The 27,308-nt window shown below is 41.2% G+C and overlaps 1 protein-coding gene across 1 annotated transcript in view; it reads right to left on the bottom strand.

The window, feature by feature from the left end:
- The window catches only part of pkd1a (polycystic kidney disease 1a), a 99,689-nt gene that overhangs the window by 51,599 nt on the left and 20,782 nt on the right, over nt 1-27,308 (bottom strand). The window contains exons 2-10 of the mRNA XM_061720665.1: nt 17,448-17,519; nt 13,195-13,263; nt 12,081-12,152; nt 10,534-10,694; nt 9,697-9,944; nt 9,143-9,403; nt 8,853-9,021; nt 3,947-4,124; nt 248-462 (exon numbers count right to left, since the gene is read on the bottom strand). Coding sequence (XP_061576649.1) covers nt 248-462; nt 3,947-4,124; nt 8,853-9,021; nt 9,143-9,403; nt 9,697-9,944; nt 10,534-10,694; nt 12,081-12,152; nt 13,195-13,263; nt 17,448-17,519 — 1,445 coding nt within the window. The remainder of the gene's footprint in view (nt 1-247; nt 463-3,946; nt 4,125-8,852; nt 9,022-9,142; nt 9,404-9,696; nt 9,945-10,533; nt 10,695-12,080; nt 12,153-13,194; nt 13,264-17,447; nt 17,520-27,308) is intronic.

Raw genomic sequence — 27,308 nt, forward strand, 5'->3', positions numbered from 1 at the left:
CAACTTGTAATGAAGCTCCAATACTAAGCAGTGGTTCAAAGAGCCTGGTTTGCACTTTTATTTGAATGTTTTATAGACGGTTTCTGCTTTTCTATTCCTGTTCATTATACTGCAATATAATATGAAATTCTTATACTAGAAGATTAATCATAAACTGATGCTCTGGACTCATGGGATCTAGACCCAGTTGGCATTTACATTGAATAAAGATCCCTCCACAGTCTGAGCCGTGGGTCTGTGAGCTTACCTTGGGGGGTATACTGGCAGACGAAGGCACGCTTAGCATCACACAGGTGTGAACTCGTCTGGCCGCGCTGATCGAAGGACACGCACAAGTTTCCGCGGGAGATTGCCGACCGAGGTGGCAGGCCCTCTTCTCCCTCCTGGGCCTCTGATCCGTTCACCCAGCGCAGCTTGCCCGGAGAGTCGACGTCACTCAACCCCAGCCACGCACCCCGCTCCCTGGAGCAGAAATGAGAAGGATGGAGAGGTGAAAAAAAACAAAACACAGACACACATGAAATGATTTGAGAACATACAATAAATGGAAATTAAAGGCCTTTTCAGCGCGATCAATCAGTCAGACAAAGAACCACCACAGAAACTCATCCACAAACATCTCGACTTTAACAAATTACAAAAGCTCACAATAGAGCTCCCAAATTGTGTGTCATTTTCCCCTCAGGGACTAACAACTGCAGAGGAGAAAGTGTGAAAAGAGACTTTAACTGGACCCGACAATCTTCAACAAGTTCAATAAATTGAGCATCACTGTCACTTATCTTGGAGGTGTGAAATACTTACAATGTGAATATATCAAATAAAGTACACCTTCAATCTCAGGCTACAAATGGGCAACACACATTCCCCAACCGTGATGTCTTTTCCTCGCTTGTTGTACATCAGGGGGAAAAATGGAAGTGAGCACTCTGTTTGATGCTGATTGCTTCTCACTTGACTAAAAGCAGTTTTCTTCTCCATCTTGTTTTCATTCATTCGTTAAACTCTGGCTGACTTGTTTTTTTTTTTTATTTGAAAGCAAAAAAAAATGAATAGACAGGAGTTAAAACATAAAGGTGGAAAAGAAACAAGAAAAAAAATCTAAGTAAAAAAAAATAGGACTGATTAAAAAAAGTTTCTTATATAAGCACGAGGGTGGAGGATCACATGAGCAGAGGAGGAGAGCGGGGACAGACTCCATCTGCAGCGTGTTTTTGCATCTCTTCAAGCTACGAAGCGCACACTCAGAATAATACACGCACACACAATATGTGTGGACCCCTGCCAAGGTTTTCAAGTTGCAATGCAGCTGTGCTTTTACAGATGTGTTTTTGTGACTTTCTTCCACCTAAACACCAAACAGCAGAGGTCATCGGGCCAACGCACGGCCAGAAAACTTTCCTCATCTAAACCAAAGCCAGATCTAGAGCGATGCCGACATAAGTGTCCACGAATGGCTAAACCGGACCTGCAGTCCACCATCCATCCATTTGCTACACCCACTTCATCCTGTTAAGGGCCCGAGGAAGAGGCCGGAGCCTACAACTGGCTGTCATCGGATGAGAGGCGGGGAACCGGTTCATCACAGGGCCACACAAAGACAAGCATACCAACCAACCAAGGATCCAGACACGCACTCCCACTAGGGATGGGCGGTATGGACTAAAAAATGAATCACGATAATTTCTGGCATTTATCCCGATAACGATAAAAATGACGATAAAAAAAAAACAAAAAACAATTCAACTCCACCAAAACACTGCTCTAAAAGAATACTAAATGCTACTTAACTACACCAATTAAGTTGAATTGATAAAAACCAATTAAATGAGTCCACCTGTACTGAAAAACTGTAATGACTCCTCGTCTCAGATCCGCCTTTCTTTCTTTCTTTCTTTCTTTCTTTCTTTCTTTCTTTCTTTCTTTCTTTCTTTCTTTCTTTCTTTCTTTCTTTCTTTCTTTCTTTCTTTCTTTCTTTCTTTCTTTCTTTCTTTCTTTCTTTCTATCAGCTTTACACAAAAAGTCATCAACGGGAATTTATCGTTTTTACCGCAAGATGACAAATTCTTACCGTGGGAAGTTTTTTTGACAATATATCGTGAACGGTAAAATATCGCCCATTCCTAACTCCCACAGACCATTCCTGATCCCCAGTCTCTCTTAGGTGTGTTTTAGGATTGTGGGAGGAAGCTGGAGCACCCACAGAAAAACCATTTCTTTTTTTCTTCTCAGTCTACGCAACTTTGGTCTCAATTTCTGTATTTTATACAGTCAAATAAACAATGATTAAAATACACTAGGAATTCAAGAATAAACCACAGATATCAATTACTTCTTGTGGCGTCGAGAATTGGCATTGTTGGACCTGGGTATCAGCCCCAAATGTTTCACGGACACCCCTGGATCTAAGACAAGAAATGTTTTGGCAAGTGAATGCACGCTGCTTTCCATGCCCACCTTGTGCTCTTCATTCATCTAGCGCTAGACTGTCTCATCCTATTGTCTGACCCAACAAAGTCTTCCTAAAAACCAATCACAAAGGAGCATCTATCCTGCTGCTTCCCTCCAGCAGATCCAATCAAGCATAAACCCTGGTGCTGTCAGTGCTGATTGGACCCACATACTGTGGCTTCATCTTGTGGGACTCAAACAGACTTACAAAATAAACTGGTACCTCATACTGAATTCTGTGATTTTATTTTTCTTTTTTTTTTTAACATAGCAACAGAATGGAAAAGGCAGTGGTACAGAAGCTGAAAAAGATTGCAAGTTTGCCTCTTTTACAAGTTGAGTGGGTAAGGAAGACTTTGTGCTTGAGATTTTTGTAAGTTACGCCTCACATCCTTGAAGCATTCACCCAATGTCTCATAAAGTTGGCATGGATTACACTCACTGATGAATTGCTGTGATGATGAGGAAGGAAAAAAAAAAGGCCTGACAGTATACGTAAAGTGATCTGATAAGACATAACAGCATAAGGTAGCGTTGAGCTGACACCATTGAGAGGAAAGCAAGCGAAAAATATCACTGAATGTATTATAAAGTCATTTGTTCCCTTATCATAGTTGATAAGAGTAATCTCAGCCCTCAGCGACGGCAATCTGTCCTGTTGAGGAGAGCGGCCGTACATCCACGAAAGAGCCGAAAGGTGAAGAGGAAAGCGAGTGAGCACATCTTGTCACGCAACAGAACAAAAAGACGCGGTTAGCCAAGTTCAAGAATTAAATAAAGTCACGGCAGCCAACAATCCAGCATGTGACGACTTTATTTTTCTTTTGTTTTAATTTCTTGCAAACATGACAGCCGCCTTTAGTTAGTGCACATGGTCTAACACCTTATATCAATTTAACTCTGAAATAACTTAAAATTGCTCACTTATTAATGAAAAATCCTACTTTCTTTTTTTTGTTTGTTTTCTTATTTCTTTTTTTGGCGCTCGGCTGAGCTCCCAACGTCTCTATGTCCAAAAATGCCTCTGGGGTCAAGGCGGGACCTCCACATGTAATCCCAGTGAAACAGCCCGACAGCTGAGCGGCACGCACGCATGCACGAGAACAACATTCAATCACGCAGGTCCTGCAAGGCAGAAGTGGAGACGCAGGAAAACACAAACTACATACTTCTGTGAATATTTCTTGACGATTCCTGCTGCAGACAAGCTGCAACAAAACATGTGATGTTTGTACACTACAGACATCTGCTGACATACAGAACAGGCCAAATGTTTGGACACACTTCCCCATTTGTTTGAATGAAAAGGTGTGTCCAAACTTTTTGGTCTGTACTGTATACACCCACGTCTGTTCAGGTGTGAGTGTACCTAAATAACACGTTGGAGTGAAAGCGGCATTAGAGACGTGTAGATGTTACCTTTATTAAGGCATGGATTTGCAGAGGGAAACACTGGGCCCCGCTTCTTAAGCTCACGCAAACAGAAAACACTCACTTTGTGACTTTTGGTGCCAGCAGGTTACGCAACGCGTCACTCCTGACTACTGCCAGGTCCCCGCTGCGATTCACACACTGCTGCCGTGCATCCGTCCAGCTCAGCTCCTCTGGAAGGATCTGGAAACAGCTCGAGGACTCGGCGTGCCACACTCTATCTCCCGTGCAGTGAGGGAAGGCTGGAAAAAGATGGCAAGCATTCATGTGATTTCTGACAGTGACAGTTGTGGAAACGTGAAAAGAATCGATACATTGCTGCTATAAAAAAAACGCTAAAAAACGTTAGCTCACATCTTTTATTTTAAAAAAAACCTCAGACCAACATAGACTATAAGATAAAATGATACAAAGGAGGATGATGTGTGAGTAATAAAAAATAAAACACTTAAATACATATGACTGTACTTGCACGTTTGACAAACAACTGATTTTAGGCCGGTACAAAGGCTGCACTGACATTTCTTTGCCTTTTATATTTCCAGACTTGTTTGGCATATCTCTGGCTTCTAACGCTACACCGGCATCTTTGGGAAAGCCAATCCCGCAATATCTCAAAGACACAAACTGCCACGCTGATGAAATAACAGCGAGAGATTGAATCATCAAACTCTGCCGATGCAAGAAATCTTAAGGGAATGCCATGGCGGATGAGTCAAGGTGCCACGGAGGAGCTGACTGGTGACAAATGTAGAGGGAAGATAGTTTTAAGCATGTTCAAAGATGAGTGATTTTCTCTGTTGAAGGGATTAAGGAAGATAAAGAAATAATTTATGCATAACCAAGGCTCGACTGATGTGTCCTTTGTCAGGGAAAACACTCAGATTGTTGGGTGCAGCGACAGGGTTTAAATATAAAGCTACTTAAAAAAAAAGAATACCGTCATACGCTTGTAGTAGACGGTGATCACATGACCCCTTACAAGGAGGTGCAATGTACCAGACAGTCATGAGCCCACAGATAATCATTATCCAGCTCTGCAGCTCCCTCCACTTCCACAAACTGCGTTAGCCGTTTGAGTTTATTGTTCAGGTTTCCCAGGCCATGTCTGTACCGCTCCGGTTCCCCTTTCACTGATTTCATAATGTGGCTTCTGCCAGGTGCGAATAGGCAATAAAAGCGCATCACCTGCTCCGTTGCCAGAAGCAGATAAACAAACTCTGTGACAGACCGGTGAACGTATTGGACCATTTAGCACCTAGTTACCCCCGAAAGAGTGAGACAGGACCATTCAAGCCATGTGGATCATTGCTTTTTGTACCCTTTTTTTCCTCCACTTTATAGACTTTCAGACATTTTTTTTTCAGCACAGTCACACATTTTACACTTAGACAACTTTTCTACAGATTTCTTTTTTTGCACTAAATGAAGAATTATATTTGCAACGGTTGACAAAGATGTTATCATAACAAGCAACTTCCAAGCCGTAGCGTTTTTGACTTCAAAAAGCTCAAAGAAGACGTGGAACCTTCACCTGAACTAAACATCTGCTCAGGTTTTCTTCTTCATCTTATTTATGTTTGCTTGTTTTGTTTTAGTGTACATAGAACTTCTGCAAGCTGAATATCATCATCCACATTTGAATCCATGTTATATCTGAGTGTAGAGGTATATAATTTTACTAAGTAGTAAAGAAGAGGCAACAGATGTCCCTTCATTTTTTCAGGATTAATAGCTGCCATGAAAACACATGCGGGAAGTGAAAAATTGAACTGACACAAAACCAAAAGGGAGCTATTAATTTGAGAATGGACCTTAAGTTGTTTCTTTTTTTTAAGTTTGTTTCTTTGAGATATTGTGGGATTGGCTTTCCCAAAGACCCCAATGTAGTGCTAGAACAACCATTTAATGCCATGTTGCAGCTTTTATTTTGTTATTATAGTTTCCCCTGGGACTTCCATCCTCAGCTTCGCTCTCTGGGGTGGCTACACTGCAGATGAGGAGTTACCGACAGCTCCAGGTATTTAGCCGGCTAGATATATATACTGTACATGAGGAAGGCTCCCGTTATGTCCGGCAGCCTCTTTGATGTACTTTTGATAGTTCACGCATAAAAACAAAGAGCAGATCGGCAAGCACTGATCGCTTGCCAATTTACCTCTAACCAAACTTTTATTTCGCTAAGTGTTTACGTAATGTGGTTTGGAGTCAAGCTTTTTTTATATATATATATATATATATATATATATATATATATTTTAACTCTGTGTGCTGCAAGAATGTGTCTGTAATTTTCTGTTTGATATTCGGATATCAAAGAGAAAGTTCGATATGGAAACTTTCTGTTTGAAAGTTGGGTGGATGTCATCAGTGTGCTGATGTCATACACTCAGAAGCTACATGTATATGTATGAAGACAGCATCCCTAATTTTAGAGGTACAAAGATGTGCCTGCTTGTGTCTCCAAACTATGAAACAGATTTTTAGTCATAGTCTGTCCCCAATCTGACTTCTTTTATGCAAACACAACACATCTTTGTCCCTGCTGGACATTCAGTCAAACACTGGTTCAAGACATTTCTAAGTATTTAAAAAATGAGCCAATTCTGAAAATAAAATTTGGTACCAAAAAAGAAGACCAGACTTAAGAAAACTTCATGCAGACTGGGTTAAAGCTCAAAACTGCCGTCACTGAAGAGAAAATAGAGAAAAAAAATCTTGTAAAAAAAACAACAACCCAAAAACCCATGCACATATACAGCGACATCGTTGATGATCTTTTAACTGCAAGTTATATTGATTTCTTTATTTGTGTTTTATTTTTTAGTCAAGCTTTTTTAAATAGCTTCTTTTCCAGTATCAACAAAACTTCATTCAGTGGTCGTATTTCAATGCACGTTTTTATTTTTTCTTAGTTGAAGTTTCATTTGTCAGAACCAAATTTTATTTTTGTCATCAAAATTAGCATTTTGCAAAACACCAAACTAGTAGGCTATGGCCATCATTTTATAAACTTTTGAAATCATTCAATTAACTGCAAGACTGCTTAACTCTATCAGCTTAAATGATGTTTGTTGTGTGAACGTGCTTCTGCTGGTCCAAAAAGACTTTAGAAAAACAGCCTATTCAGTATCCCGGATAACAACAATGGATAGTAGGGCTGGGCGATACGGCCTACATATATATATATATATATATATATTATATATATATATATACAGGGCTGCACATAATTATTTTGGTCTGGTGCTCAGAGGAGCCCCTGGATATGTGACTTGGGCCTCCAAAAACGCGGTGACCCGTCTCGCCGGATCGATAAAAGAGGGATGCAGGAATAAGTTATAGGCAAAACGATATTTATTCACTTATAAAGATGAATGGCTCAATATGGTCCTTTACAAAGTTAATTTATTTCAATAATTCAACTAGAAAATGGTGTAAAAGTTAATTTATTTCAATAATTCAACTAGAATATGGTGTAAAAGTTAATTTATTTCAATAATTCAACTAGAATATGGTGTAAAAGTTAATCTATTTCAATAATTCAACTTAAAAGGTGAAACTAATATATTACCTAGTCTTATTACATGCAAAGCAAGATATGTTAAACCTTTATTTGTTATAATTTTGATGATGGAATTGTTTATTGATTTCATAAAATATTCTCTAATTTATTTTTTATTTGGGTTTTCATAAACTGTGAGCCATAATTAGAGCAGCGTCTTGCAGGTAACTGCTGCACGCAGTGACGGACACTGGCTGATTTATGGTTCTGCGTTGCACCAACGCAGAGCTTACGGGGTAGGATACGCGGGAGCGCGAACGTACGGTGCGCGTCGCCGCATAACATCATGCAGCCACTTCTCGGCGGAACACACGTTTTCTGTTTGATTCGGGTAGTGGTTTAGTTTGGCGTCTCTTTGTAGTTGGTGGTGGTGGAACGCCAAAATAATTACTTAATGGCGCTTGCTTCTTGGACATTTTGACGAGACTTGTCGGGGTCTAGGTTTGTTCAGTAAAACTGATCCTTACCTCTCTCCCTGCGCAACCCACCGCAGCAACGGACGCGCTGTGATTGGCCAGCCCAGTACCAACTTTGAGTGGCAGTTCTGGGGAAAAGCTCTCCCAATAGATGTTTTAATATTAGTATTCTGGTCTGGCCACAACCAATAATATGAGCCCCAGCTGTTGGTACGCAAAAGCGCTTCGCAGCACAAGATTGGCAGCGCACTGTGGATTTTGACGGCGCATGCGCTCTGGCGGCCCACTTATGTGCAGCCCTGTATATATATATATATATATTTTTTTTTTAATTCGACTTACGCTGTTAATCAAAGTAATAAATCCCCTTCTTCTCCAGGGTATATGTGGGTACCACATCTTTGGCTATGTGCAACGCGACCACTCCGGTGAGTGTTCTCCCCCGGGCGCCTCTCCTGTCACATGCGGTTCCTTTGCAAAGGATTCGGCTATAGTTCGCTGTTTCAGGTGTTGGAATAGGTTTGTGGTGTTGCTGCCTGTGACTGCGATGGGCTTTAGGCATAGGTTGCAGCGTGGGGTCTCTTGCTCTACGTCTGTCGCAGCAAACCCTTAACAGTTCCCAACAACAGATGATTTTACTGCTTTCTTGGGAACAAACTTCCCACTCTCCCTGGTAGCCATGTTGTCGCTTGCTGTTACTGTTTCGTGCGTGCTATGATGTTGTTGTTGTCACTTGTTATGGGAAACTGACGCTACCAAAAATGCGCCGTTACACAAAAACTCAATTTACTTTTTTTGTTTTTTTTAAATCGCCCGCAACAAAAAATTTGAGGCCTAATGGATTGTAAGCACAAATCCAATTTGCATTGTCAGGAAGGCACATACCAGCTGGATATTGAATAAAGAGCACTGTGAAAATGGTTACGTGTTCACTGTCCATCAGTCGAGTGTCATTTGCCGCTCAGACATTGTGTGTTGGGGTTTTTCACCTTTGGCAACTTGGACATCGTTCTTTGTTATCGTCCAGTCTACATCCAAGCCGACGCCGCCCCAGCTGACAAGAGAGACTTCGATGCTCTTATTGGCCACAGCGATGGGAGGACAGTGCAACTCCAGCATGGGAGGAAGAGTCACAGTCACCTCTGTGCGTGCCAGGAACTGAGCGCGTGCAGATATCAAACACAAAGTTACACACACATTCTCGTAGAGCTAAAAACAATACATCTGCAAAAGATCAGTCACTACAGAAAAAGAATCGTGCTAATCTTCTGTCATTCACCTCCTTGTGTCCAGCCCAGGCCTTCAAACTGACTGTATAGCGACCTGGAAGTCCATATTTGTGAGTCGCTGTGGTGACCTCTGTTCCTGTAGTGTTGACCCGCGTTGAAAGGTCGCCGAAGTCCCAGGAGAGTGTCACAGGCATGACAGAGGAGGCGGCGGTGAAAAGGATGTGGTCATGAACGCTTTGCAGTGGGAGACTTCTCAGTGAAACCGAGAACTCCACCGCAAACACATCGCGAGCCAGAGTCCACCCACATTCCTGTCGACGGAGGAAAAGCATGCGCGGAAGATGGTGTTGGTGTTAATGTGTAAAAGTATTTAAAAGTACAATAAAAACCTCTCCTTGTTAATTGTTGAGATACTTGTGGTTTCAATATTATTCTTCATGGTTTTTGAATAAAACATTTTCCTGGATTCATCTGTGTTGCACTCTTTGAGGCAAGTGGATCTGATATCGAGAAGCCGCTGGGGAAGGAATCCACCATCAGAGGCTCAAAATTCAACAAATGTGCTGTATTCCATGTTAAAGATCTTCCAGCGTGTGATGCGTACCGTCATTACGTGGCGGTTGGTGCAGGCGGCCGAGCACTGGGATTCGCTGATGAAGTTGGGCTCGTTGTTGGTGCTGCAGAGACACTCGTGCCTGTCCCCCAGGCCCCCGTAGAGGTGCGACAAACCAAAGCACACACTGTTGCACTGTTCACGGGTGAAGTTTCCCGGGTTGGAAGAAGTGAAGATAACGAGCTCACTTGGTCCTCCTCCACTGCCGCTGTCCTCGAGACAAGCCGCATAACTCGGACCTGAAGCAGACATGGAGGATTTAAGGCTCAGAGGCTTTAAGGTATCAGACAATCTAAGGCCAAATCAGCAAGAGGTCAGACGGTGAAATGTGTGTTTCTCCCCCGTCTCCATTTCCGTGAATCCTTTATGATATTGTAATGTCATGGTTTTTCTTTCATCTGAATTTTACAGCTTAATGTGTGATAGTCACAGTGAAAATATTCCATAACCTTTCAACATATTGCAATTTAAGCTGATCCTCCTGGTGATGTTGTGTGTGTGTGTTTAGGGCCATATCTTTTTAAATTGGATCAGGGTAAGGTTGATTCATCTGTCTGCCAAAGGACTCTCATTAGACAGACTGAGGTTTGATGTGTGGCTGTTATCATCTGATTGGAGGGGCAAGAGAACAGAGCAGGGAGTTTCTTTTTCTATTGGCCAATTCAAACATCTGCCAGCCGTAGCTTTAAAACTGAAAAAGGACAGAACCGTTTGACATGCATTTTATGGTTGAAAATGTTTCTTTTTCCAGAGATTTTATCAGCAAAACTAAAATATCCAGGTGGGTAGACGTGTGCAGTGTAAATGCGAGCGTGCATTTGCTCTTACCGCAGAGCAGGCTGACATTGAGCAAAGGTTGGTCGCGAAGGTCAGAGGGATGGTTGCAGAGCATGGCATACGGGCGTCGAACTTGCACCCCTTTCTCCTGGAGCCACCTCACCAACCGGAACAGCTTACAATCACACACAAACGGGTTGCCGCTCAGATCGCTGGAGGAGAGAAAGGCATGGATGGAGTGAAAGGACATTGAGACATCTTAGCAGTCACGAGTCCCACTAAAGTCACCGTTTAAACAAACTGCTTGGTGATGCTGCCAAAAACCACTGAATCCGGTGTCAGATGAAGGGATAAGGTCATATTGGCTTAATATATGGTCATTTCTACACGTTCCTGTGATGGAAGAGTGTGGTTTTGGCTCAGCTGTAAGTGGAGAGGACAGAGAGGTTCAGGGAACAAAATGAATCTGTGAAGCATTTTCGCTCAATCTCCCTCCAAGTCTATTATAAGTTGACATCCTGGATAGCCACATGCCAGCCAGTTGATGACATCAGATACCATTTCTAGTCAGTTTTGGTGAATAAACTTGCTTTTAGTAAAACACTTCAGAGTGTCCAGCATGTCCGTGTTGAGGGAGAGCCCACTTTAGTGTTGTTTTTCATGTTGTAAGCAAAAACTAACGCATAATCACACTAAATGGCCTGAAACGTCCAACAACAGCCCACCAAAAGTGGATTCAAACACATTCAAACAAAATTACCCATGCTGTTCAGCTAATGGAAACGATTAGACATATGAGTTACCCCTAAGTTGATGTGACAGCCATCTCCAATTAAAAGCTGAATGCAGTGCAGAACAGGAGCTCGTTGCAGATCTAAGCTTTTTCTAAGAAAGGGGCCTTCACATTTGTAACCGAGAGACCAAGTCCAACATGTCCAACAATTCCTTTATGAGAATGGTGTACATATGCTTAACTAGTCTCACCTCGCTCAAATGCTTTATGCTCAATAATTTGACTTATATTTGTTTTTACTGTGCATTGACAACACACAGAGGCCGTCACGGCTAGTGTGCTTGTCCTCAGACTTTGGAAAGAAGCTGCTATCTTTTCCTCACGGTGTTATCAGCTTATTAAAAAGCGACTTCATTCATAATCGGATCTGAAAAGGAAATTAATAAAGTCTTTATAAAGACGAGACAAAATTGGGCTTTTGTGTGTTTCTTTTCCAAAAGATGTGTGGTTGAACACGTTCTTTTGAAAATCAATATAGAAAGAGTATATACCTTAAAATATACCTTTAAAAGAAGCAGAGGGATCAAAGATCAAGGTTAAATATGGATGGCACATAAGGTAAATGATGAGAAAGAAAGAAACAACAGTAGATAGGATAGAAAACAGAAAAATGTAGTGAAGATGTGAAAACTGGGAGACCAGGCAGGGAGAAATGGAGAGAATCAGAGCAGATAAGAAAGAAGAGTCTCTCTCTTTTGAGCTGATCAGTTCCTTTTCTAGTGAGATTTAGCAGACAAACTGCTTTTCTTGGACCTGATGGAGAGGCAAAGAGCTCTGAGACGACCAATAAATCATTATTACTTACATTTGAGTTAAATTGCACAAGTTGTCACATATCCTTTCTTCGATGGTGGTGATTTGGTTGTTGCTCAAATCCCTGGTGACGGGAACAGAAGGAGATAAATTGGATGAATAAAAAATACTTTTTTTTCCTTCGATTATTTTTTCAGACTATTGTAGTTTCATTAATGTCCTTTAATGCTGTGTGACTTTATCACTGACTAGAAACTCCAAACCAATAAATGGATCCCTTTATGAAACAAAGTGTAAAAACTGCTTTATCTCCACTACAATTCAATTTTTCTTCACGCAAAAGACATCAAAGTTGCATTTTACACAGACAAAAGGTCATCTTCACATCAGTCATAATGGCACAACACATAAACATATAATTAAATAAAAACACAATCTAATTCCTGAATGCCATTATTGCTTATGTTTCCTCTCGTACGTCTACGTCTCCATCCGTCTGCGCCACTTCAATACATCCCAGTTTGTTTCTCTTTCCCTCTTCCCTGCCTTTTCTTTCTTTCTTTCTTTCTTTCTTTCTTTCTTTCTTTCTTTCTTTCTTTCTTTCTTTCTTTCTTTCTTTCTTTCTTTCTTTCTTTCTTTCTTTCTTTCTTTCTTTCTTTCTTTCCTACTCAGCTTAAAACCTCCTCCTCACCGCGCCCTCCTCCCTCGTCTCTCCAGAAAACTGCATAATGGGGCCGTTGTGTGGCGGTTTGGAAAGGACCGATGGAAACCATCAGTCCTCTCTCATCATACACACATGCACATAAACATGCGCTCAAATGCCCATTCAACGAGTGGAAGAAGTAAGGTAATGGATGGAGGAAGGGGTAGTCAGTCACATGAATAGAGGGAGGTAGCAGGAGCCTGCAGCAGTAAGCTGTAATTGAACTTAATCGTACTGTGATTAGCGCGTGTGTTGGTATGTGTGCGCAGTACACAGATGTGAGGGTTTTTTCTCTTTTTCTTTCATGCTCTCTGTTTTAGCTGGTGTGGTCTTGGGAATTTGCCTACTTCAGTCCAGACTAAAGCAAGTTTTTCTCTCCTCTGCTCCCTTTGAGTTCCTCGTTCTCATCTCCTCTCAACCCTGCGATTGACAGGTCTGGATCGGCCTTTCATTTCACACTCACAGGACTGACAGCGGTCCACAGCAGAAAACTCCTCTGGGGAGAACATTGATCCGGTTCCCTTGAAGGTATCTGAAAAATAAGAATTACATTTAAAACTGATAAATATTTACAGTCACGAGAAAAATAATTGACGTTTTTAGTTCTAAGGATCTACATAAACGCATCTTCAGATGAAAGACCACATATTACATTCATGTAGGACATTATTGTCATTATTTATTAAACAAATAAACCAAAATGCAGAAGCAAATGAATCATGACAGAGGAAGTTGGAGCCATTTGCTGCTAATTTAGTGGGCTTGATTAAAAGGTGGTTAATTACCTGTAGTTAGTCAAGGTCATTTAATCAAAATTGATCAGCAAGCCAGTCCACCTTAATGATCCGAACCGCTCACACGAGTCTCACATGAGCAGTTTGGAGTTCATCATTGTATGGTGAGAAAGATTACTCAAAAATGGCTTTCCCAGCAAGACCACCCCAACATCAGACCGTGCAACGCTCAGAGAAGTTACAAAAAAAAAACCAACAAGAGTGGCTCCTGGACTACACGAAAAGAAGGGTTGCGAAGACAAAGCCTATTCTCTAAAAATAACATGACAAAAGCGCTTAGGTTTTCAAAGTTGTATCTGAACAAACCACAAGTCTCATGGCACAATAATCCTCAGACAGACAAAACCAAAGCTGAATTGTTCCGCCACTGAGTTGACCATAAAATTGGTCTAAAGCTGAGTGGGCAACAACACAAAGGCTACCTTCACACTGCAGGAACAAGCAACTCAAATCTGATTTTATTGCGTATATCCCATTTTCTTTTCGCTGTGTGAAAAGCTTAAATGACACGCAAATCAAATTTTTCACGTCAGACATGGATCGCTTTCATATGCGGTCCTGAATCGGACACGTGTCTGATGTTTTCCACTGTGAACTATCGGGTCACCTCTCACCCGTCGTTGTCGTCACTGTGTTTAATGTTGCAATTCTGCACTGGCGGGACATTTTTTTTGCGATGAAATGTGCTTCATTGAAGCCGGTCATGTCCCACTCCTCCAGTCCTGGCACCGATTCCTCATCCACACACCTCTGGACAGATATTGAAACCATTGCTCCACACATGGCCAACGTTCAGTTTCGTTCTGCTTGTCCTTAGATGTTTCTCATTATAAATTAATTCATGAATTTGTCCATTTCCACTGCAAAAGCATTAAAAAGAAATCAAACCGGCTCACTGCTGCAGCATCTTTACATCTGCACACTTGGGGCCTCATGTACAAAGAGTGCGGCGCACAAAAAACGTGCATACGCCACATTCTACGCTCACGGTCGGAAATACAAAGAATGACTTGAACGTAGAAAGTTGCGGTCTTTCACGGTCACACCAAGACTGGCGTACGCACATTTCTGAGGTTTTGTCCGTTGGCGACACTCACTGGTGATGCAGTGAAGTGCAGAATATGAGGAAACGTAACATCGACAATAAATTCACGACCACGTGAATTTATTGTAGAGGAACCTGCTGATGCATCAGATCACACCGATCTGCTGGTCCAGGACTAAGACTGGACCATCTGCTGGTTTAGGAACCAAGAGGATCCCTCTGGATCTCTGCCCTGAACTGGACCAGCTGCTCCGGTTCAGACCAACATGATGCTTTCAGCAGGAGCTGCTGATAGGTCGGACGTCTCTGTCACCATGACGACCGTATGGGATGAGGACTGGAGATTAAAGCCAGATCCTAAACATCCCATAACTGTGTCTGGACAGAAAAACATTAAAATACATTTTGCAGTGAAGAACCGGTTCTGTAAAGTTGTCACGGAAAGGTTGGTCTGTACGAACTGATGTGACTCAGCAATGATGAATAAAGTTTTTATTGAATGTTTAGGCAACTTTCAGAGTCTGATATCGAGTCGGCTGCAGGTGCTGCAGGATCCAGAAAGTGTTTCTCCGGTGATGGAGGCCGGGATCTAGACCGGTCTCTCCTCCTGCGGATGCAACAATCCGAGTTACAGCAACTTTGCTCTTTATTTCTCACGTTTGCACCTCGATAATCCCGTTGGCACAAGTTGTCATTATTTCTGCAGCAGAAGAATCAGATCGTGATGCTTCATGTTTTAAATATAAATGTATATTGTTGACATTGTTATACTTATGAGAGAGGTGATCTCGGACATCCACAATGTGTAAGACTCCATACACGTGTACATTGGTCTTAATCCATCAGTATATAATACGCGTGACAATAAAGCGGAACGAGGAGCCGTTTTTCATCCACCAATTTAAGTTCTGGTGTCGGTTCTTAAAATACAAACAAGAAAAGCAGAGTGTAATGATTCACTAACGCTGCGCAGAAACATTTACAAACCCGTACGATCATAATAATACCACAACTATTCAAAGAACGCAACACAAAGCAAAGAACAACATTACCCATAATGCAATGCAGCTTAAATCGGAAGAAATGCCCCAAATAAATTATTTTTTCCAGGCCTCAACTTTTGACAGGACTATCTCCAGCTCACAGCCGATGTTATTTTTTAAATTAGTTTTACCTGTTTTTGCAAATTTCTTGTTAGGATGAGCGGTTTTTAATGGATAATTATCTTCATTATCATATTCAAATATATGTATTTGAGGGAGGAGACAGGGCGGAGTGTTGTGCTCCCGCATGTGCGCTCAAATCCACCTGATTGGTATGTACAAAGGAACGTGCGTGGATTTGGGCGAACGCACAGTTTTGTACATCTGAATTTTTCTTGCGTACGCAAGAATTCCACGCACGGATTCACGTTGAAATCCACGCACTCTTTGTACATGAGGCCCCTGATGTGCTGCATTTGACGTCATTTCATCTCACGAGGCATGCGGGTCACTTCAAAAGAGAAGCTTCTTCACAATAAAATCTGATATGAGACACATTTTAAATACTAAAAACTGTGAAAAACAAAAAAAATACAAATAAAATAAATCTAAGCATTAAGCCCTGCAGCATGAACAAATCCAATGGTGCCAAACACACCCACCCACACACACACACACACACACATATATACATATATATATATATATATATATATATATATATATATATATATATATATATATATATATATATAAAAGTAAACTTTAATTACTTACTTACATTTACCGGTGTGTTTGGCAGAATAATAAAAGAATCAAGGTCCGACCTCACTGCAGCTCTGCATGTTTACTTTTAAGGGTTTTTAACAAAACTCTGTATCTCGATGGATCGAGGCAAAGTTGTAAAGAAGAATGAGTCAGACTTCCTCCACAATAATGTGGAGATGAGATGTGAAGGTCATTAAGAAAACTTCAAACTATTGCTGCTATAGACAGCTCTGCATGCGATTAAATGCATGCGATTCGTTCATTTAATTTTTTTTTTTTAATTACTTGTACTTCCCATAATGTGTACTGCAGTGTAAAACTATAATTCCCAAATAACACTAGATCTAATTGTATATTTACAATTAAATTTAACTTAATAAAACTTTTAAAACCAAGAAAGGACCAGATTTCTTTCCCCAAAATGTAAAAGCTTTGAATTGAAAGATAATTTACTTTCTTTTTCACCCAGTTCTACAGCGACTGATGGGGAACAGAGAGCATTTTTTCACTTAGATTGCAAGTAAAATTAGTATCACATGTTTTCAACTCGATTTCACTGATAGAACAATGAATTCTGACTATACCAAAACATAATAAAAGGAAAACATCTGTGGGACGACTCTCGAGAGAAAGTGGGTCATGCAGCGAGACAAAAAAACTCAAAGCACAGACGCGGTTCCACCAAAGAAAGTTCAGGTTTTCCGACTGGCCAAATCACAATTTTGATCTTAATCCAACAGAAATGTTGCAGAAGGACTTAACGTTATCAGTGTGTGTGAGAATACCCACCAACCTCTCAAAGCTGAATGGGATAAAATTCCTCAAAGATGATATGAAGGACTGATTAACGGATGGTGAAAGTGCAGTTGCCGCTACCGCTGCACAGGGAGGTCACTCCAAACACAGAAAACAACCACATATCCTCATAGATGTGTAACATTGGATTATTACCCTCAAAGGATGAAAATCCAGCGTGATCTTTATTTCTTTACTTAGCTCGTTTGTCCTTCTTAGTGTAAAAGATGTGTTTGAATTTCTTCTTTCTATACTTTTTTGAATTTTGAAGAGCTCACAGACGTCAGGTGGATGAAAAGAAACTGTGCAACTTAACGCTGCGTTTACTTACAGCTCCTGGAGGCCGGTGAGGCGTTCTAGCAGGCTGGTATCCAGGGAGGAGATGTGGTTCTTGGACAGATCTCTGCAACCATCAACAAAGGAGAGAGAAAGTGAAATATTTGTGTCACACAAGCACTGAGGTAGATAAATACAACCACAAACACACAGATTCACCAGGGAACAACGTTGGGATTTTCAGTAGTAACACAAGTGTCAATATCAATGAAAATGTTAAAAATATCAATCAAGTAACTAAGAAAATACTTCCACTAAACCTTCGAGTCTGTCAGCTTCTCTTCTGAATGTAGGAAGTTTGATGTGAGACGCTGTGACTGAGAGCATCCTAGAGTACCAAACAACCTCCAGATTAAAGTCAATGCTTGAACTCACCTAAATTGACGGGACACTGAAGTGACTCACGTTATAATGTTTATCAGTGGACACAAACTAGAAAAAACTACAACAAATAAACAAAGGCTGCGATGAAAAAGTGGAGCAGGTTGATTAACAAGGGGGATATTGATGCAAATGTCACCTCCTCAGATGCACGGAGTTCTCAATGGACTTTGGCGTTTTCCTTAAAACAGCACAAGTCAGGATGATTTCTGATTTTAGCAGGCTGATCCTTTCCTGGATCAGCCTGGTGCTATATAAATAAATAAAGTTTAAGTTTAAGTTTCCTGACATTTCTGCTCTGCTCTTAAACGAGCCAAGTACAATCACAAAGTATCACACGTTCATGCTTTAACTACAGCAGGGAGGAGAAAGCGGAACAATTAGGAACCAGAAAACCGAGCTCAGTTTGATACCAAGGAAAAAAAAAATATCAAAAAATGGACTGTTACTGTAAGTAGGACAGATCTAAATGTTTTATGATCCTAGAAACTGTTGCCATGGTTATCGATGCAGTACTTTTTTTTTTTTTTTATGTTTATGTATATATAAATTTCGGTTTTTTTTTGTTTTTTTTTTAATTCTTGACGGTCCTCGGTTGACATCTGAAGCAGGCATTTATTGCTCATCATGTAATGGACTGATTCCAGGAACTGGAACCAGCCAAAATGATTCACAACACTGGAAAGAGGAACCCGGTATTATTCAGAATGCCTCAATACTAATTTTTAGTTATTCTCAGGTAAACTAATGCAAAAACTGTTGTTCACGCCATTTAAATCAATAATTGCTAAAATACACAAAATATGTAAGTGAAATGAATGTTGAAGAGACGCAGCACTTTGGATGGTGCTGAACACTGTCTGCAGGGGGAAGCCTGCTCCTGCCCGGGGTCCGTTCACTAATATCTGGAACTACAGACTGTTCCCTCCGGGATTCAGGGAATAACGGGGGAGAAAGTGAGTCAGACAGAAAATGACGGCTGATGTGAACAAACAGCTGATGGAGGGTGCTGCTGTACCGACTCGCGAGTATTACTAAAATATACCACTTTCAGGAGGGTAGGATGATTTTACTGGATTGGACCATGTTCCTTTGATGATGACTTTAGATGTTGTTAGTTGCAGTTAGTTATATGTGGGTGATGAAACTCGAGGCCCCGGGCCAACTCACTCCCAACTTGTTCACTGCTTCTGAAGTGATCCCTGATAAAAACCTCTCATATTTTTACTGTGATCTGATTTCTACATCTCATCCACTTTATATAAACCTCTGCGTTAACTGTTGTCAAGTGAATACAGTTTGAATAAAAAGGTGCGCCCCCCCCTTTGTTGGTCTCTTTGTGTCACGGTGTGGGGCAAGCGTGCTGTTTGCTTGTGGAGAAAAAGGGCAGCAGGAAGACTTTTGGTCTGGGCTCACTGGTGCGGTAATGTAACCAGATGGATGCACTAATTTCTCCTCGGAGCACAGGAACATGTTTATATTGCTGTATGGGATGTGATGACGGTAGTTTCAAAAGCAATCTGAGGGCTAGACTTTCATAACTTTATTTTATCAAATTACAGTGTATATACAGAATAAAATCTGCTTTGACATGCACAGCCTCGGGTTTATTTATGTAATGTGTTTTATTTTCTGTCAGTAGCCTAAATTTATACCTTACTATGATTCCTGAATGATAATGTTACAGTCATAACAAACATCCAAACGTCTACCTTAGGAAGCCATCAGGAGAGCAGAAACTATGGATTGTTAGAAGAACTCAAGTATATATTGTGTTTTAGCGTCACTTAATTTATAGAAATTTTTTCATAATCAGAATATTTATAATAAATCAATCACAGTCGTAAACACACTTGAATGCCAATTATAAATTTGGCCTTACTAATGGACTCTCACCGGTTCCTTTTCTTTTCTTTTGTTAACATTTTTCTCAATATTTGGTGCCCTTAAATGTTTTAAGGGATCTTGAATATGTTCTGATCTTGAATATGATCTTGAACATGTTTGAATATGTTCTGGTATAAGTTGGTTCATTATCAGTACAGAACCTGTTACCAGGTGCCTTTTTTCTTTCAATAAAACAATGATTATGCAGCACAAATATTTTTTTTTCAGCCTCTAAACAGGATTCTCAATGTCTTGAGTCTATCTTAGCAGTATAGCAGAAAAAGATTAACACCGCAGTGTTCAACAGTGATGTTGCGTCTAATATTATTTCCTTGTGTTGTATATTTACTTCAAGCTAATTTGGTGCCTCACACTTTGCAAATGAACAACAATACTACTTAAAGAAGCACATTCGCTGAAATAAAGAGACGATACAGGTCAGGTCAACTAATTAATCTGCAAAAACAAATCTTTGTGTGTGTTTTGAAGAGGCTCTGCTATTCTGTGAGCGCTCTGCCTTACATATTACATCATTTTCACTGGAAAAAGTTTAAAAAACAGACATCTGCCATTATCAGTTGAAGCTGACGTCTCAGCAGCCGAGTGAACGCGATGATCATCCCAGCTGGCTTGTGAATCAAACTGGGAACCACACAATACAACAGGAAGTACAGATTTTTCTACAACTGTTCTGAAAGATGGGAGAACCTTTTTTTTTATATGCAGTCTTGAACATTTCTGACTGTTGCTACCGTTTCATCTGACTAAGGGTTCCTATATACTGCACAATTCATACGTGCAAACAAGTCCATCCATGCTCATGTTGCCCTGAATTGTAGGCGTCAACTGATAGTGTCATTAGTGTGTGCTGACAGAAAATGAGCAACAATAAGCAGAAAAAAAATAACAAAAAAGAAACGTGCACGCGCGCACGCGCGCACGCACGCACGCACGCACGCACGCACGCACGCACGCACGCACGCACGCACGCACGAAATCAAATCTAAAAAACAGAAAATAAAACAAATTTGAACTGGAGAAAAGTGTACCCTTCCAAACTGAAATAAAAATGTATTTATGTCTTAATCAATTATCTATGTCAAGATAAATTATTAATTTACTTCAGGGCTCATTTCACATTTATTTCATCAATATCGCTCTGCCTTTCATTGACACAGGTATTGGGGGGACTTAACATTTTAGGCTTATTTATATAAATTTATATAACTTATTATATAAATTTAAATTAATTCTAAAATGGAGAAAACTAACACACGAGATTTTATCTGTCCAGTTTTTGTGGAATATCGCATTTCTAATGGTTTGCTTTGTTTATCTCTATTCTTTGATGAAATGTCCCGTAGTTACTGTTCATATCTTCTTAACACTGAAATAGTGGCTTATTGTACAGCCGAGAAGTAGTTGGTGTTTTCTAATGCTAAAACAGTATAATCTTGATTTAAATTGAGTTCAAACTTTCTTGACATTTCTTTGAATAATAATGTGGCTTTGCAATATCAGTCCAGCTCATACAGAAATAATAACCATACACCTACACTGGGTGCACATTGTTAACCCCAACAGTAATGAAACACCAGCAGCATTTTAGCTTCTCTTAACTCAGGTTGGAATCAGTCATTTCTATATCCATCCAATCATAAAGGTTTAAAAAAAAAAAGAAAAAAACCTTGCAAAATGGGGCTTAACAGAATTAGAGTCAGACATGTTTCCATTAACTGGACCAAAGCAACAAAACTTGGCTGTGTTTATACAGGCAGCCTTCAGAGGGTGGCTGCATGAACTACTGAAACTACTGCACGTTACACGTGGCTGTGGCCGACAACCAAAAGGCAAACCTTTTTGGAAGTAGACACAAACTAAATCAGTTGTTTCGGCTATAAACGGGAGGAAAATTTTGTAATGTTGTCAGAAATTAGTTTGAAATGGGTGTTTCCATCTGCCCAAACGAACATCAACTTCGCAATGACGGGAAGAAAAAAAAGACCTCAGGCAAGCTTCAAAATGTTTCAGTAAATATTAAAAAAAAATATTTCAAATGTTGCCACTTCCATCAACGGAAAAACCTTATTAAAAAAAATTAGCATAACATAATTCGGTGGAAGTACAGGAAGTGAGAAACCTGCAGATACATTTCGAAGGCAGTAAGAAAATGAGATTGGTCCAACTGTGAAGTTAAGTGGCTTCAGTGTCCCACAGTCTGCTCGTACAGCAAAGCCTCAGCTGCACGTGAGAACAAAGAGACAAAAGGGAATGGGGAAAAAATATCAAAGACATTGTAGACGAGAGGCCAAAAGCTTGGAAAAGGACAAAACTTATAGCTAAAAAGCTGTTCTAGCACTTTATGAAACACTTCTACTCTAAACTAGTCGGTTGATGCTACTTTCAGAAAAAAAAAGAAACACGAATCTGACTTAAAGTGTGTGGGACTGCATACTCCTCTCACTCTTTAGTGTGTGTGTGCGTGTGTGTGAACAGAGCAGGACGCCCATTCCCAAAAGGAAACATCTGTACATTCCAGACAAACTGTGTAAGAAAGATGGAGACGGAGAAAGAGAGAGAGAGAGCGCTTTCCTCTGCTAAAATCATCAGAGGACAAAAAAGGGCAGCAGCTCCATCCACTAGCTGACCATTCACACATTAGTCCAACACCTCGTCGTAGGTGATGCTCTCCAGGTGTGTGCGGGTGTACGTGTGCATGCATGCGTGTTTCTCACAGCTAACGGTAACGCCGCACATAAAAGAGGAGCGAGAGCAGAGCGGCTGTGTGTATGCGCACGTATGTGTGTTTAACATGACCATATAATCTGACCTTCACCATGTCTATTAGCAGCAGACTCCCGTTCTCTTGGCTACCTCTGCACACACATGGTTTTACTTACACATACTTGAGGTATAGGCCTGCGTACAAGTGCGCATGCACACACACACACACACACACACACACACACACACACAGCACACATATGGTTCTGTTTTGCGAACAGTGTGGCCAATGATCTAACAACTCCTTATAAGGCCTGTCTGGTGCCACTTATTCTGAGCTAGAGAATGAAAACACACACACAAAATCCTCATTGACTACTCTGTGCTCAGTCGGAGGGAATGGCACAGGAGGAGCGGATATAGCCCCCGGAGATAATATGGATACAGGGAACGATAAATATGAAGCAAATGAGAACATAAGATGCTAAACAAGACTGGTGGATGTCTAAGTTTCTTTTCTCTCCATATGCAAAATTAAGACAACACTAGTCCTGATTGTGTTGAAGGAAACTGTTCTGTAGGTGGCAAATTGGCAACAAAGCAATCCAATATCCCTGTGAATGACGACCAACAATCGGCTAACCCACTAAAGACAGACTTCTCTGTGGTCGCTTTCATCCCTCCCTCCAGCATCCTCCCTGATTACTCTTAGCTCCCTGGCAGCCCCACCGGCTTCGCTCCTTGTTTTGCTCCTACAGATCTGCTACCTTTGCTCATACTTGATGGCTGCTTCCATCCGATTGCAAGGGAAGCAGCAAAAACGTGGAGGAGGCGGCGGCGGAAGCAGGTGTGAAAGGGAGCTGGAAGAAAAACTGGAGGTACTGGCATTAAGAACAATCGCTTCACTGTGCCCTCCAGTCCAATATGTGCCAATCCTTCAGCTTTGTTTAATTTTTTTTTTTTTAAGCCAGACACCTCATGCCTGGGATATTTAATGAGGGGAACGTGGAGGCAATAATGAGTAGTCGAGTACTTTCCCTACAGCATAAAGCGGTGGAAGAAGAAGTTAAGGGTTGAGCTCAGGAGCTGGGGAGAGGAGGCGCCCGCCTGAAGAGCCGTTTGGTCTTACAAGCCTAACATCTTGCCTCACAGTCTGGCTCTCATCCTCTCTTCTCCTCTCCTCTTTAGAACATTGTGTCCATTTCTTTCCAGCTGCTGCTGCCTGGGTTGTCTGGTGTCCAGCTGGCAAGTGAAGGGCAGCTGTGTGCAGAGGTTTCACACAGGCACACACACACTCAGAGTGATGTACTCATACACACACTCTTAAATCCACATGTTGTCAGTGCAAGAGAGAGAAAAAACTGCTCATTCTTTTTCTGGTAAACGAAACTGTGTCAGTCTCAGATACGTTTAAGTTATAAACATTAGGCGTGAAGGAAATATGGGTCTCAGGCCAGCACTATGAGTGGAGCATATCATGTCACTCCCACTGTAGTAGTTCTTTTAAATAAAAATCTGCACACAATGCACATATTTGAATGCCAGGAATAAAAAAAAAAAGGTAAATATCCCTTCAAACCTGGCAGGGAGTGGAAACAACTGTTTTGAGTAAACTATTTTATAGTGAGATCTCCTTCTACTTCAATTTGTCCTCTCTTATTTCCGTCCCACACTGCTGTTGCAATATACCGTTACGCCTCTGCCCAGTAAACGTAATATCCTGCCACAAGCACGAGTCAACTGTCATCGAAAGTGATTTCTCCATCGACAATAAAAAAATGTCAGCGTCAATCATACTGAAAAAAAATGATCGTGTGATTCACAATAAAAGGATGCAAAAAAAAAAAACAACTACACGCCTCTGTGCAACCCCAAAAGCTAACTTAAAAAAATTATGTTGAACAATATAAATAAAATAAGGAGCTTATTTCTCGATGCATTACATGCATTACTGCTGATAGATTTTGTTTTATTGAGTGACTCTTGAAAACACAGTGGACTGGACAGTTCAGGACTGCCTCCCAAACAGCCCTGGCCCAAATTAGCCAACAGGAGGAAAGGAACTAATCCTGTTCAATTCAAACAATGTTATTTTCAAGAACAGATGTTTGCATATTTTCCTATTGTCCCCAACCACAGGATAATTAAATGCAGAGCCAACCTTTCCTTGAAGTACTGCCATAAGTTTTTTTCCCAAATGCACAGATGCAATTATTTAAATCACATACACTCACATTTTACTTAAACCTGTTGGACCAAGTGCAGTGAGCTTAGTTGAAGTTTAGTGTTGTTAAAACTGTGTGTGATGTAAGAAAACTACATGGTCTCTTAACCTATCAGCAAAAGGTTTACTTGCGGTGGGTCCGAAATGCCATACTAAACAGTATATATTAAAAAGTATACTTAAGTTCGGCACACTTTTGAGTAAATATCAGTAGTGTGCATTAATTCCGATGTACTATTAAGAGCGCACACGTCACTTCCTGCCGTTGGGAGGAAGTGACGTGTCACAGCAGCAGTAGCAGCATCGCTCCGCTATTTCCCGTTTATCCTGGCCCAAACAAGATGACATTATATAATATTATTATATATGAATATTAAATATTAATATCATATAATAATATTATTAGGGCCCGAGCACTTGCAGTGCGAAGGCCCTATTGTATTTGCAGGAATTATTAGGGCCCGAGCACTTGCAGTGCGAAGGCCCTATTGTATCTGTAGGAATTATTAGGGCCCGAGCACCTTCAGTGCGAAGGCCCTATTGTATCTGTAGGAATTCTTCGCGTTATTATTATTATTTTTCTGACAAAAGGAAGGCCTTTTTGCCCCCCTAAACGTGCCCAAAAAGTCACCAAATTTTGCACGCAAGTCAGGCCTGGCGAAAAATTTGATATTTAATGGTTTACATTAATGGGCGTGGCAAAATGGCTCAACAGCGCCCCCTTGAAAACTTTGTGCCTCAAGCCCCACAATGCGGTTTGTCGTACATGCACGAAAATCGGTACACACCTGTATCATGTCACAACTTAAAGAAAAGTCTCTGGGCGTCATGTCGAGAAACCAAACAGGAAGTCGGCCATTTTGAATTAGTCGTGTCATTTTGGCGAAATTTATGCCTTCCTTCGGCAGTTAATACGGCCCGAACCGTAACGTGCATCCAGGTGTGTTATACATCAAAATGTGCGTCTCCATCCTGCGACAACACGCATTACTTTTCTCTTTCAAAAGCGTTACCGTGGCGACGCTAGACGCCAAAAAGCGCGCCCACCCTTCATCTGGTTGGTTCAGACCGAAAAAACTTTGCGCCTCAAGCCCCAGAATACGGTGTGACATACATGAACGAAAATCGGTACACACCTGTATCATGTTGCAACTTAAAGAAAAGTCTCTTGGCGCCATGGCCGAAACCGAACAGGAAGTCGGCCATTTTAAACATTCTGAATTAATCGCGTAATTTTGGAGCAATATGAGCCATTCCTTCGAGAATTAATACGGCCCGAACCGTATCGTGAACCCAGATGTGTTATACATCAAAATGTGCGTCTCCATCCTGCGACTACACGCATTACTTTTCTCTTTCAAAAGTGTTACCGTGGCGACGCTAGACGCCAACAAGCGCACCCCCCTTCATCTGATTGGTCCATATTTGATAGTTCCCCAAAAGGCACCAAATTTGGCACGCAAGCCAGGCCTGGCGATAAATTTAATATTTCATGGTTTGCATTAATGGGCGTGGCAAAATGGCTCAACAGCGCCCCCCGGAAAACTTTGTGCCTCAAGCCCCACAATACGGTTTGACGTACATGCACGAAAATCGCTACACACCTGTATCATGGCACAACTTAAAGAAAAGTCTCTTGGAGCCATGGCCGAAGCCGAACAGGAAGTCGGCCATTTTGAAATCTGATTGGTCCATATTTGATAGTTCTCCAAAAGTCACCAAATTTTACATGCAAGCCAGGCCTGGCGATTAATTTGATATTTCATGGTTTGCATTAATGGGCGTGGCCTAACGGCTCAACAGCGCCCCCTACAATACTTTTCTCTGCCATAACTTTTGAATGGTTTGACATAGGAAGTTGTGGGTGGTGTCATGGGACTCTGTATGGAGTCCTTGAGCTTCGTTGGCCTTAATTAGCCCCGCCCCTTCTTCTGATTGGTTGTCCCGATTTTCTGCTATAACTTTTGAATGGTTTGACATAGAGAGTCGTGGGGGGTGTCATCAGATTCATTATGGAGTCCTTGAGCTTCGTTGGCCTTAATTAGCCCCGCCCCTTCATCTGATTGGTCCATATTTGATAGTTCTCCAAAAGTCACCAAATTTTGCATGCAAGCCAGGCCTGGCGATAAATTTGATATTTCATGGTTTGCATTAATGGGCGTGGCCTAACGGCTCAACAGCGCCCCCTAGAATACTTTTCTCTGCCATAACTTTGGAAAGGTTTGACATAAATAGTCGTGGGTGGTGTCATGGGACTCGGTATTGAGTCCTTGACCATAATTGGTGAAAATTAGCCCCGCCCCTTCTTCTGATTGGTTGTCACTATTTTCTGCTATAACTTTTGAATGGTTTGACATAGAGAGTCGTGGGTGGTGTCATCGGACTATGTATTGAGTCCTTTACGTTTATTGGACTGAATTAGCCCCGCCCCTTCTTCTGATTGGTTGTCCCTTTTTTCTGCTATAACTTTTGAATGGTTTGACATAGGAAGTCGTGGGTGGTGTCATTTCTGATATGCTTATGGGGGGCGGTGGCCGTGAGTGCGAGGGCCCGTTCATCGCTGCTTGCAGCTTTAATTAGGGCCCGAGCACCTTCAGTGCGAAGGCCCTATTGTATCTGTAGGAATTCTTTGTATTATTT

The sequence above is a fragment of the Cololabis saira genome, chromosome 1 (assembly GCF_033807715.1).
Source record: "Cololabis saira isolate AMF1-May2022 chromosome 1, fColSai1.1, whole genome shotgun sequence".
NCBI classification, from domain to species: domain Eukaryota; kingdom Metazoa; phylum Chordata; class Actinopteri; order Beloniformes; family Belonidae; genus Cololabis; species Cololabis saira.